This window comes from Aulostomus chinensis, chromosome 12 (assembly GCF_037954235.1).
Source record: "Aulostomus chinensis isolate RoL2024-O1b breed Wild chromosome 12, RoL_Achi_v1.0, whole genome shotgun sequence".
In the NCBI taxonomy this organism is placed as follows: Eukaryota; Metazoa; Chordata; class Actinopteri; order Syngnathiformes; family Aulostomidae; genus Aulostomus; species Aulostomus chinensis.
Genome location: NC_141331.1, coordinates 11,497,425 through 11,511,045, shown reverse-complemented (window position 1 = coordinate 11,511,045; position 13,621 = coordinate 11,497,425). Strand labels below are relative to the sequence as shown.

General features: G+C 42.3%; 1 protein-coding gene across 3 annotated transcripts; it reads left to right on the top strand.

The window, feature by feature from the left end:
* Positions 1 to 397: 397 nt before the first annotated feature.
* LOC147252037 (uncharacterized) lies at positions 398 to 10,733 on the top strand. Of its 3 annotated transcripts, none has more exons than XM_086220133.1 (8): positions 398 to 496; positions 3,299 to 3,403; positions 3,936 to 4,058; positions 4,287 to 6,681; positions 6,907 to 6,948; positions 7,316 to 7,426; positions 7,584 to 7,694; positions 8,363 to 10,733. In XM_086220133.1, the coding sequence occupies exons 2-8, from the start codon at positions 3,350 to 3,352 to the stop codon at positions 8,575 to 8,577; spliced, it is 3,051 nt and encodes a 1,016-aa protein (XP_086076259.1). In that variant the 5' UTR covers positions 398 to 496; positions 3,299 to 3,349; the 3' UTR covers positions 8,578 to 10,733. The 3 variants fall into 3 exon arrangements, with proteins under 3 accessions (XP_086076259.1, XP_086076256.1, XP_086076257.1); XM_086220130.1 differs by lacking the exon at positions 398 to 496 and adding an exon at positions 2,795 to 2,883; XM_086220131.1 differs by lacking the exon at positions 398 to 496 and adding an exon at positions 2,895 to 2,956.
* Positions 10,734 to 13,621: the final 2,888 nt, after the last annotated feature.

The window sequence follows — 13,621 nt, the reverse complement described above, 5'->3', positions numbered from 1 at the left end:
TGTTAAATAGCCTGCATTGAGCTCACTGATTGAACAAAGTTGGTCGGTATGAGCTTTCGTGCAAAAATCTGGGAATATATTGCAATATCCAATCATAGTTCTGTGGCAAAAGTTGCTTTTTTCACCTCATCTACTTGGTTCGAAATAAAGATTTTAATGCCACAAAGTCAGGATGAAAGCCAGCAAGGATCCAAAAATCCAGATAAACTTTGAACCTCTTTTCATACAGAAGATTCACTTTGAAGGTAGTTGAGGTCGCGTTTAAGCTGACTGAATCCCCCAGAATTATTTTTTGAAGGTGTTCCAGACCGAGCAGACATGAAGGCGGGATGAATGTTGGACCTTGAGCCACACAGCTGTGGAATGTGGTCGGCGAGTGAGGCCTATTAGTGGGTTGAGCTCACCAGTCGCACCTCACTGTTGGGACTGAGAAAAGCAGAGTTCATTCACGTAAATGAAGGAATACGCTCGTCACACTGTGATAGAAAACTAGAAGGTGAGAACCAGCTTTTACCAGCTAACACACTGTCTTAATTGTATATCTCTGACAGAATACAATAGTTAATCCAGACATGCTGTTCACATTTTACTTTGTCATACTGCAAAATGACAAAAGACTTTGAGATGAGGTGACAGGTAAATTGAAGTAGAAAGAAAGGAAAAAAGAATGGCATCTTTATCTGAAAATCACCAAAAGAGTGACAGAGGACTGTTACTCTGTATCCAAATGTTGCTCTGCTGAAAGTCGTGGCTTCATGCTACGCTGCCACCATGGTGTGAGAAAGATGGAGCAAAGGAGTTTCTTGGATGTATGTGTGTGTGTGTGTGCGCGCGCGCGCGTGTGTGTGTGTGTGTGTGTGTGTGTGTGTGTGTGTGTGTGTGTGCAAATGTGTCAAATGTTCGGTGCGGTCAGTAGACGGGTGCATGCTGTTCGTCTGCTCGTCTCCTCTGGACCTTGAAAAACAAAACAAAGCTGAAACAGAAGAACAGGCTATTCTACAAACTTCATGTAAACATTGTGTTAAGATACATTTACTTTGCTTCAGTTTACTTTTGTGGGGCCGTATTAAACATATTAAGGACATCGTCTTTGCCGTTGTTTATTATACCATTACTCTCAGTGACAGCTATAAAAGCATACAGTTGTAAAATGGGCCGCTTTAATCCACAACTTGGGTGGCTAATCAACACTCCTCACATATTTACAGCCAAGTAAATGTTAAGCCAACAATCATTACTTTGTAGTTCTAAATCAGCGCACAGATGATTACCGACAGCTTGTGTCGCCTTCCTCTCCAGACTTCAGCAAATGTCTCTGCTAAGCATTTGCAGTTGTCTCTGGGCAGATCATCACACCCCTTCCACACACAACTTCAGAGTGTGTAAATATGCAAAAGTGTGTGTGTGTGTATGTGTGTGTGTGTGTGTGTGTGTGTGTGTGTGTGCGCGCGCGCGTGCCAGGGTTGTGCAAGAGTAGCTGTCAAGTTAACCCATTGGGAATACCAACATATATAGAAAACAGGTGTGTTGGAGTTTGATTCCTATTAGTGTTTTGTTTGTGCCCCCCTTAGTTGTGGGTCAAAGTTACAGCAGGAAGAACACAAACACACTTTAAATCTGAGGGAAGTCAGTTAGAGATCCGCCTTCCTCAGTTACTCAACAGCAGAGGGAGCCATCAGCAAACAAATCAACCCAGCCTGTCCTCTCATGCATGTGTTTTACCCTCCTACAGCTTCATTCCTGAGCTGATTTTTGGCACATCTGACGTGCTAATCTTTTTAACACTCAATTTTGTTTTTGCCTGATGAACTGTCCTCTTTGAAAACCTGAAAGATTTTCAGGTACAAGAAGTAAACATTCGATATAGGTAAAATTAATTGTATTGAACCTCTGGACCAGTCACCAGTCCATCACAGGGCCAACACATAGAGACAGACAACCATTCACACTCACAGTCACACCTACAGTCAATTTAGAGTATCAATCAGCCTCGTCCTCTCTTGATGTCTTTGGACTGTGGGAGGAAGCTGGAGTACCAGAGAGAACCCACACAGGAACAGGGAGAACATGCAGACTCACACAGAGAGATAACAAGGACAGGCCACAGCTTGTTACTTCAAACAACAAGGTAGTAGTAGTATTATCTGAATCTGTGTCCTGGAGGACCTATTTTTGGCAGTTGAGAGAAACATTTTTGAATGGGTAGAAATACAGAGATATAAATACACAATCGACACAGTAAATATGTGTGAGGATTTCCCCGTTTTCTTCCTTTCCATTACTGATGCCCCTCATCCAGCAGCTGCTTCCTTCCTCCCTTTGATTCCTTTCATCGGACAGCACACCAGCAGACAGGACGGAACACACACACACACACACACACACACACACACACACACACACACATACAAAATATTATTATTATTATTATATGATATTAATATATTGCAACACAATCATAATAAGCAACTTTTCAAGACAAAATTCAGCATTGGGATCAGATGTGCAGATGTGTTGGGAGTGTGTGTGTGTGTGTGTGTGTGTGTGTGTGTGTGTGTGTGTGTGTGTGTGTGTGTGTGTGTGTGTGTGTGTGTGTGTGTGTGTGTGTGCGTGTGTGTGTGTTTTGCTCGGTGGGGTCCAATGATATGTCCTCATCAACAATATATTTATTGCGGGTCAATAAAAAATATGGGGTCTGGAAGTTGAAGTCCCCGTCAAAGACACGCATCATCTTTGAGGAGGAAGAAGTGGCGGTGACGTAACTGTAACACTCGGGGGCAGCAAAGTACCAAGCTGTACCTGGTCTACCGGAAAAAGAAGAGGAAGAAGAAGAAGTAGTAGCGGAAGAAGAAGAGGAAAACGAACGAGTCCTTCCAGCCTCTGGTGAGTGCAGCGCGCGGAAAAAGGAAACTAAGTGCTCCAATCCGTGAACGAGTAGTGACGTTTGATGCGCGGGGTACTGCTACCTTTATTCAGCCTGCATGAAAGCTGGGGGTGAACCATCGTGGATAAACCGACACGAACGAACTGCTGTCGTTGTTACTTTATCCCGTCCTCTCTCTCTCTCTCTCTCTCTCTCTCTCTCTCTCTCTCTCTCTCTCTCTCTCCCTCTCCCCCAAAACAAATGCCCCACACCCGCTCCTTATTTCCTGGAAGTTCTGGAATCTAACGTTATGACATCAGGCCACAAAACGTTCCTTAAGCAGCGCATTAGTTTATTGTGCTCGTGTTTTGTTGTTGTTGTTTTTTTGTTTTTTTTAATGTGCGTGTTCAGTCTTGTGTTTGTTTTCTATGAAAGATGGAGGACGTTGGCTCAAAATATAGCGAGCAACAGTAAAACTCAGCGTCCATGATCTCCCGACCCGCACCCAGAAACCCCCGGAGTCGCGCTCCTGCACGAGAGGTAACGTCCACTTCCGATTCTGTCACCTAAACCACGTCATATGCAACAGAGGATCACGTCATCACACTCACCTTGCAACTAGAAGTCATAAGACTAGAATATTGCTGTATTCCATATCTAATATTCCCTTCTGTTGTCTGCTAACTCATGTTGGGACAGGGATGTGAGATACGGTAGAGATGCACTGATCCAGTTTACGCAGTCTTCAAACTGATGCAGGGAATCTTTCCATGAAGCTCACACACTCATGTGTTTCTAGTCTTGTGGGCAATGTAGGCAAATGATCCCAGACTCATTTCCCTGGTGTTGTATCCTTAGATTGCAAAGAGAATTAAATAATTATACTTGGACTAACTTTTGCTAAAATTAAAAAAAACTGGTCTAGTATGCACTCATATCATGATGTTGTCCTTCGGTTTGCTTTTGACACTTTAGAAACCAATAATTATTTGGTCGTTACCCCGTAACTTCTAATTGATTAGAAGGTGGACAAAATGGATTACGTACCTGTGCTGTAACTCCCTTTCTCCAGATGAGCAGAGAACGCCATTTAGCTAGCGCTGTCTACAGCTCCACTGATGACGACAACGAGAGCCCTTCTGCGTCAATGTCAAAAATGTCTTCAAAAACACCAAGGAGAGGCCGGCGCCGTCCTGTACGTGTATTTATTGTTGTTTTCAGTATTATGCCCTGGGTGCATCTTTTTACAATTTTCATTGATCGCATTTGGTCCGTTTGTTATTTTAGTTTGTAAATTTGCTTGGAGGTTCATCGTCCCAACATTAAAGAGACCATTAATAGTGCGGTAGTTTTGTAAAAAGAAAAAAAGATTTCGATTTAATAACATCAGGGTTCTTTTTGTATCTGTTTCGTTCTTCTAAAGGTTCAAATGAGCCTTGAAGGATCAGATGCCTCAAGTGTAGGTGGTGAAGAGGAGTACATTCAAAATTCTAAAGCGGTGGAAAGCACGGACAGCGACTGCAGCTTGGAAACATTCCTTCAAAATCAAGAGAACACATTTGCATCTACCAGTCGGAGCCAGTTTGAGCCTTCCAGTCAGAACAACTCCAGGAGTTCCGAACGGAGCAGATTCAAGTCTTCTAGTAAGAGCAGAAGCTTTGATTTAAACGGCCGTGACTCTACGAAAAGATTTACCGATGATGATGATGATGATGACGATGAAGAAGAAGAGGAAACGAATAGCAGAAGTGATGACGAAGAGGAATTGGAAGAGGAAATTGAGAGCAGAAGTGATGGTGAAGAGGAATTGAATAGTGAGGGTGATGATGGAGAGGAACTGAATAGTGAAGGTGATGATGAAGAGGAATTGAAAAATGAAGGGGATGATGACGAGGAATTGAATAGTGAAGGGGACGATGAAGAGGAATTGAATAGTGAAGGGGACGATGAAGAGGAATTGAATAGTGAAGGTGACGACCAAGAGGAATTGGATAGCAGAGGTGCCGATGAAGAGGAGTTGGAAGAGGAATTGAATAGCAAAGGTGATGATGACGAAGAGGAAATGGAGCAAACCACCAAGGATGCGAGAGGTCCAGTGCCTCCAGAAGGCAAGACTTCTGTCTATGTTAATCCAGTGGTGAAGAAGAAGGACGGATCAAGACAATATAACAAGAAACATCACTGCTTTTACTGTGGAAAAATGGTTCTGAAAATGTCGAGACACTTGTCGCATAAACACATCGATAAGGTGGATGTTGCAAAAGCCTTTAGTCTTCCAAAGAACTCAAAAGAGAGGCTGCTGCAGTTACAGTTGATCCGAAACAAGGGGAACTTTGAGCACAACACTGAAGTGTTGGGGGAAAAAAAAGGCTACCTCGTCCCAATGTGTCAACCGAAGCGAAAAACCAAAGGACGAGAATTTAAGCATTGTTTGTACTGCTACGGGTTGTACACGAGAAGATCAATGTGGCGACATTTTCAACGTTGCAAATTCAGGCCTCAGGATAAGACATCTCAGCCTGGTAAAACTAGAGTCCAAGCATTGTGTGCTTTTGCTGAACCTGCTCCTGCTGGATTTAGTGACGCATACTGGAAGTTCCTTTGTGCTATGAATCAAGACAAGATTGCAGATACTATCAAAGGAGACCACTGCATTCTCGAGTACGGTTACAGACTGTTCAAGAAGAAGAAGACGGTAGTCAGCCAACATCAGTATATTCGACAAAAGCTGAGAGATCTTGGCAGACTGGTGCTGCAAGCAAAAAAAGTTATACCGGTGAAGTCTGCTAGAGAACTCATCCAACCTGAAAACTATAATCATGTTGTCACTGCTGCACGACACCTTGCTGGATTCAGTGATGAAACAGGCAAGTTTCAACGTCTGTCTGTAGCTTACAAGGTTGGGTACAACTTGAATTCTCTAGCCGTGTTTCTTAAGTCCCAAGGATTGAAGAGGGGAGATAAAAAAACTGTCCAAGATGCTGAAGAATTCACACAGATTTACCAAGAATATTGGAAATTTGACACTGCAAGTCAAGCCCCAGCTGACCATGACCAGACCAAGTGGAGTCCTCCTAAACTCTTGCCATTCACGCGGATCATCCAAAAGCTTAATTCCCTTTTATCTGAAAAACAGCAGCGACACTTGGATGCACTGAGAGAAGAAGCTTTGCCATCAAAATGGAAAGACCTTGCCAGAGTGACCCTGGCACAAGTTGTCCTCTTGAACCAGCGCCGAAAAGGAGAGGTATCAAGAATGCCCTTGTCTGCATACTTGAAAAAGGACACATCAGAAATGCATGGAAACTTGGCCCTTACGCCACTGGAGCAGAAGCTTTGCAAACATTTTGTCCAGATAACTATTTTAGGGAAGGGGGGCAAGAGGGTCCCAGTTTTCCTGACCCCGGTCATGAGGGACTCGCTCGATACTCTGATTGAGAGGCGAGCAGAATGTGGGGTGTTGAAAGAAAATGTATTCTTGTTTGCATTGCCGTATTCGGTCCATCACATCAGAGGTAGTGACTGCATAAGGCAGTTTGTACATGAATGTGACATCAAAGATCCAAAAGCTCTGACCTCATCGAAGACCAGGAGACACATTGCTGTTCTCATGGCTGTTCTGAATCTCAGGACCGCAGGACAGATTATTCTGGCAGATATCCTTGAGAATAACATCAATGTCCATGGAAAACAGTACCGTATTCCAGATGACACCCTCCAGCTTGCTAAAATAAGCAAGGTTCTGCTGGCTCTGGAAGAAGGACGGCTAGGAGCTTACAAAGGGAAGAGTTTGGATGAAATTCACATTGATGTGTACGGTATGATTTATTTTTTGCATATTATTGTAAGAAAAATGATTCCTACTCGTGAATTATTTGACCTTAAGGAACAGACCAGTGAAGAGATAGTTTACTGTTTTAGTTCAGCTATTAATCCTATCAGTTCAGCTGTTTGCGTAGTACTTCTGTAACGCTGTTGATGGCCTAGTTGATCACAACAGTTTTGGTTCTCCTCTCATTCATACTCATCAATTTCCATTGTAGAGCCCGTTGTCACGGAGGGGAGTTCACTGAAGGACGCTGAAGGTATGTGTCGATGTCGATTTTGTGGAGCCTTTGACTGCCTTTGTTGTCTTACTAATTGACTAATACACATTTCAGCCATTCATGCATTGCAACAGCCTGGGAAGACCATTATGGCAGTGATTGTCATGCAGTAGTGTGGGCCTTAGAGTTTAATCTCAATTGTGATTGTGACTTAAAACAAGCATGATCTAGTCCGAGCGCGGCCATGACACCAACCACTACATTGTTGTAACAAAGGAAGCATTTTGAGATGACTCTCAACTGAGACTCCAATGACCTATACTCAAGCAGGCTTCATTATTCTTTATGACTGCAAATGGATTTTTTTTCACAAAGAAAATTATAATAAACCATCTTCTTCTACAAGATGCCAGTGTGTCAGAAGCACAGGTGTCAGAAGATGAGGCCAGTGTTGTGGCCCCGCAGGAATATACCCGGACACGCCTCAGGAACCGGGGGATGTCAGCAAACAAGAGTGGTGAGCTTTGAAGATTCAATCAGATAGATGGTTTCACACTCATTTTTAGGAAACACACTCCCACACAGTGTGTGGTTTTATTAAGTCCATGCTCTTTATCACTGATAGTTGATTGCTGTCACAAAGGCAAGGATAGTAAACTTTGCTCTGTGCCCAGTTGCCAGTATGCCAGAAGCACAGGGGTTGGATGATGAGGCCAGCGTCACGCCCCGAAAAGGAAATACTCCGAAACACCTCAAAACCCAGAGGATGTCCGCGAAAAAGAGCGGTGAGCTGTGAACACTGGTTATAAACCCTTTGTGAGCCTTTACTCCCACCACTTATCCAGGTCCCTCAGCGCTCCCACCAATTAGAGTAACTGCTCATGCACAACTGGGTTCGCTAGCCAGCAACAGGAGCAGGAGTGACGGACAGTGAAGAGCGCAGGCGTGACACGCACAAAAGCTGCTGACTCTATAAGTGGTTTGGGTTACACGAATGAGTTTAGTTTGTGGAGAGGTCAAAAGGGCATGCAGAAGGTCTTGCTGATAAGTTTTAGAGCGCCGTCTGCTGGATAACAAAGCAAACTATTTCAAATGGTCCGATGAGCAAACTGGTTATTAATTGGAATGTGAACGTTTCACTACACGTTTAAAAGAAAGAAGGAATGAAAGTGACAGCCATAGACAGGAATAATGAGAATGACAGTGATAATAATGGATAATGATAAAAATGAATTTCCAATTTGGATTGCAGCCGAGTGTCGTAAGCATCATAGCTGCATTTGGATGTAAAAGGAGTGTAAAACACACATTTAAAAGCCTGTAAAAATACAATAAAATCCTCACAACTGTGACTGTGGGAGCACTGTGAACCAAGTCAGTATTGTGGAGGGTCTACGTGATGAATTTCATCGTGATTCAGTTCTGATAAACATGTTCTTTTATGCCTATGTAGGTAAACAAACCGCCGTCAAAAGGAGCTGGACACCAGAGGAATGTGGTGCAGTAGAAAGGCATTTAAAGGAATTCATTGTGGGGTACCAAGTTCCAGGGAAATTGGACTGTGAGCGTTGCATAACTGCCGAACCTCAAGCCCTGGGAAGCCGAGACTGGAGAGCAGTTAAATACTTCGTCAAAAATCGAATTACTGCGCTGAGAAGGAAGATTTAGTGAAAGACTTTTACTGAACACGGGAGGAACCACTTAGCTTGAGGGAGGCCTCCCAAAAATGCTGACATATTTGAGATATCCCTGCTACTGGAGGTAGAACAATCTACAGCAATGTGTTCCCTATTCATTAAGAACTCACATTTGAAAAATAGATTCTTATATTTAACTGCAGAAATGAATGAATGTTGTGGAGGGCAGATCGTTAATTCTACCTCTGATTTTAAAATGATTGCTAAGGCAGGTGGGTCACAGCGCTGGCTGCCAGGCGGTGGGACAAGTTAGCCATTCCCCACTCGCAGCGAGTGCTAGCAGCCCCTCGCATGCCCAGAAACCTTTGAGCTAACCTTCAATCAGGCTTATTTTGTAACAAATGACTTCAAATTTGAGTTTTAAAGGGATAATTCCCCCCATAATGAAAGTACAGTCATTACCTACTTGTCCTCATGCTGACTGATGTCAGGTGAAGCTTTTTAGACCAGAATTTTTTTTGCCCCATGTTTTTAGCCTCACTAGAAACATGGCAGCATGGCTGGGAGCTCCAGGCTACAGTGAACATGGAGGCAAAGTGATGTTTTTGTAAAGGGACACTTGGATTACTTCCAGCAAGCAGCATGGAGGAATTTTATGGTTTTATCATGGAATTTTTTTTATTTTTTTTTTTGTACGTTTAAAAGTTGATCTCCATCGACTGTAATTGTTTTGGTGATTACTGCAACGCCTTTTCCCTGTGAAACTCCAGCTGGATTTTGTGGACTAAAAAAAAATTTGAATCTGACATTCCATCATCATGAGATGATGACTACGTTTTCAATTTTGGATGAACTGTCTCTTTAAACACGTGCGTTCCCCAAAAGAAATCTTAAACCGCACGCCAACAGTGTACTCTGTCTCTGGAGCTCATCGTCAGAGCTGCAACTCTACAAGAATTCAATGTGTTCACAAGTGTGTGCTGTTCTGCTGCTCCCGTGATGTAATGTCTTGTTTTTGCAGTATAAGATGAAAAAAAAAAACCTGTACAGTAGACCCATCTTTACTAATATGTTGTGTTTTAAAAAAAAAAAAAAGATACTGTTTGCAACTAACATTTTTTTATTTTGTCATGTCTACTTTAAATAGTTAGATAATCTTTGGAATGTGAGTTGCCTGGAGCATTTTTTTTTTTTTTTTTTTTTTTTTTACAGTTGCACACTAAAAAGCGTATTTGAAATGTTATTGTACTGCCATCGTCGGGACAAAATATACAATTATGGTGACTAAAACAAGTTGTCAAGAATTTATTTCATGAACTGTTCTGATGTTTTGTAAAAACATTCATGATTAGCAAGGAATATTAAAGATGGTTAATTAGAAAGGCCAATGTGGCCTCATTAGTTTAGGAACTTTTGAACTTCATTACCATGAAGTACCTGGAAAACAGGGCACTTTTTTGTATCACCGTATTTGAATTTTATGTTGTCAAATACTCCAAAGTTCAGGGATTTAGTGGAATAGAAGTGGAAACATACAAAAACAATTGAAGGGCCAGGAAAAACCCATGATGATTTTCTTTTTTTATTTCAAACTTCAATGTACAGTACTGGCCTCAGTGGGTGGACCGCATCCATCTCAGTTATGCTCTTTTAGAATGTGGTGATGGTAAAAGAGTGTGGCGAGGTGTTAAATTTCATCATAGAGGAGTAAACACTTGGACTCCATATGGTCAGATTCTTCCAAACTTGACATGGACTTTTTCCCTGGCAACTGAATGAAAACAGCTGACGTTTTCTCTGAACCGTTCACTCGCGGGGACGTCTGATCTCAGTAGAGCGTCAAGTCACTTCCCCTCTACATGGACATTGTAACCCAAAAAAGGCTCTTAGTTCTTATTTCCACCACTGCTGTCATATATTTGGTTTCAGCGGCTATTTTAAAGAAAACACCCACTTCAGTTGAGTCAGCAATGCTAACTGCTTATGAGCTGATTTACATTAATAAATTATGCATTCATGTCTTACAGATCCATCTTAAGTTCCAAGAAGTCCATTTAGCTGGAGTGTATAAGCCCCTCCAGCGGGCCTCGCTCCCAGAAATGCACTGTGTATACGAAGTATAGTTGCTCATCAGTGTCAGGATTTACTTTATTGTAAAGTGCTGCTTTGATATGTTACCATAATAAACCTGGAGTTAATGTCATGGTTTGAACTTCTCAGTGTGTTTAGATACAAAAAAAAAAATGAACAATGTCTTTTGTAACTTTGACATTAAATTTGATTTAAAAAACATTTAGTGCCGAGGTAACAATTAAAATGGTCATAAAGCAGCTTATAGTACCTAAATTTTGTAAATATGTCACTTTTTTTGGGGATAAATGCTGTGTGGTTTTCTACAATCCCGATAACCATAATAACGCTAATAGTGAAAAACAATACTGGTATCAGTCTCAGCAGATGTGTGTCGTGACGGAAGTGATGTGAATTTCGCAAACACTTTTCATTTTCTTTATTTCTGAGAACGTTTGGAACCCATAATTAGTATAATTATGCTTTATGTCATCATCTGCTGCTTATAAACAATCCGATGAGGAGAGGAGAGCAAAACTTGACTTATACAGATGGTGTGCCAACAAAAACACGCATCTCTGTGTATGAGCATAAAAAAGGTTGAAGGTGCTTTAATGGAGGAATAATTGTACGTAATGCTGCAGTTTGAGGTAAATGAAGTATGGAGCTCCTCTGTTTTAAATGGGATGAAAGCAAAATAAAGCAAGACACGTTGCGTGAGGCTGTGAGTTGAGGCCAATGACACTGCACGCCTCTTCGTGGATTCATTAAACAACATGAGAACATTAAGAGGTGGTTGTCAGAGCTCGAGTTACACGAGCATGAAAGCAAGAAGGTAAATCCTGACCCTCTGATTGAATTACTCACCGGTGATTATGTCAGTGGAGCACAGAAGGGGCAGATGGCGCACAGCATTACAGAGGAGGGGGCACAAGCTGGCTGCTTCTGGTTGATTAGGAGTGCAGAAGCCTCGCAAACTGGTGATTGTGTCTGCCAAGACTCATGGATTTATGCAGAAACCCCAATAACTACACTTAAGGACATTCACAGAATAAAGATATGAATGAATTCTTTCATTTCCCCACGTTTTAAACTGAAAATCAGTGATTTACTGTGACAGATCATCGCTCAAGTCAATTGAATGCAGTTTATGAGACCAATATTTGCCTCTGGAGGCTTTTTACAAACTGTACGGCCCATAACATCCTCTTTAGACCATTGATTCAGATAGAGAAGATGAGATTTAGAGGAGGAAACCTCAGGAAGAGCAAGAGAAAGAATCCCTCTTCCTGTACGGACAGACAGGAAAAAGATGTGTGTACAGAATCCACCAAGATTGCACAAATTGTGGGGGGGGGGGGGGGGGGGGGGGGGGGGGACGACAGGATGACAAAATTATAAATAGGTCAGTAGTAACACACATGAAGTACGTGATCATGAGCACATCCATCAAATTCCAGGTGAGCCAGCCATGCAGAGACACGAGGCATCGTCACCATGGAGACCCAGATGGAGGTGAGGGTGCCAAAGCACAATAAAATCAGAGGAGAAGAGGTAAAGAAACAATAAACCCAAGGGAGGGAGAGAGACACTTGGAAATGTCTCATCAGCCGGGGAAGCAGCTGTGAGGACAAGGAGGACACTTGTCATCTTCTTGTTCCCCAGACACAGCGGTTACCAGCAAACAGCTGTGCCTGATAAAATGCCTGATATAAAGTCATCATCATTACCAAATGATGGGGGCCGCATCTTATAAAAGCAAGAGCTCTGACATCCCCTCAACACACACACACACACACACACACACACACACACACACACACACACACACACACACACACACCACACACACACACACACACACACGACTGAAAAAGAAAAGAAATTCAAGCAACATCGACCCAGACAATTGTGATTTCAAAGTAAAAGCATGAATAGAGGAATCGTGAGTACAGGTGCAGATTATTTGCAGAACCAGATGAAAGCCATTCTTAAAATTGATTAGATTTGTATCATAGACTTATACTTTTTTATTTTGAGTATTTACTACACAGGTTTTTGAGGTATTCATTAAACAGACATGATGTCCTTGTATGAATCATTGTTAAATGGAACTTGTATCTGTATGTGAAAAAGAATGGTATTAATGGCTTGGTTTAGAGAATAGATGAATTAATCAGAACATAATTGATTAACCCTTGCACTCGTTCATCAAGGGAGATGACCTGGAATTGGCTGGTTCTGTCCCACAATGAGAGGATTTATTGCATTCAACTGTTAAATGTCAGTCAGATTTAATTTGCATGGCAGATTGCAGCTCTTACTCAAAATTGACCGTAGGCGTGGCTGTGAGTGTGAATGGTTGTTTGTCTCTATGTGTTGGCCCTACAATGGACTGGTGACCTGTCCAGGGGTGAACCCCGTCTCACCCGTGGCCGCTGGGATAGGCTCCAGCCCCCCCCCCCCCCCCCCGACCCTCAACAGGAATAAGCGGAAGACAATTGATGGATGGATGGATTACAACTCTGGTCCTTGTATTTTTTTCCCCCCAAAGGACACCTTTACATCCCGCATTGAGTTAACGGCTGCGTATGATCCTTATCATTTATTAATATCGAATATCTATCTCAAACAATCACATCCTATACTGGTAAAAAAAGATAATTGACAAACACGATTATTTCCTCATTTGGTAATTTAATTTCGTGGACATAAAAAGGTCAGAAAATGGGACACATTCTTGTCACTTCTAAACCCCAAGCTGACATATTTTAATATGTGGTGTCTGATCAACATCCCAGTCTGTTTATAATAAGAACGACAAGAAGAACGGTTGAAGCCTGATTGGCATTAAAAAAAACAAACAAACCTCAAAGTCAATCAGTGACAAATTAAGTCAGGCGTTGCCTCCCCCCCCCCCCCCCCCCCCCACACACACACACACACAGATTTCAGCCACAAATACGGTGTTGAGGGGCAAAGGCAGAGCAGCAGATTGTCTATCT

Excerpts from the sequence above, each read along its gene's own strand:
- LOC147252037 (XM_086220133.1), top strand. The coding sequence starts at position 3,350 with ATGATCTCCCGACCCGCACCCAGAAACCCCCGGAGTCGCGCTCCTGCA. Across the intron at positions 4,059-4,286 it reads GGAGAGGCCGGCGCCGTCCT|GTTCAAATGAGCCTTGAAGG; the intron begins GTACGTGTATTT and ends GTTCTTCTAAAG. Across the intron at positions 6,682-6,906 it reads AATTCACATTGATGTGTACG|AGCCCGTTGTCACGGAGGGG; the intron begins GTATGATTTATT and ends TTTCCATTGTAG.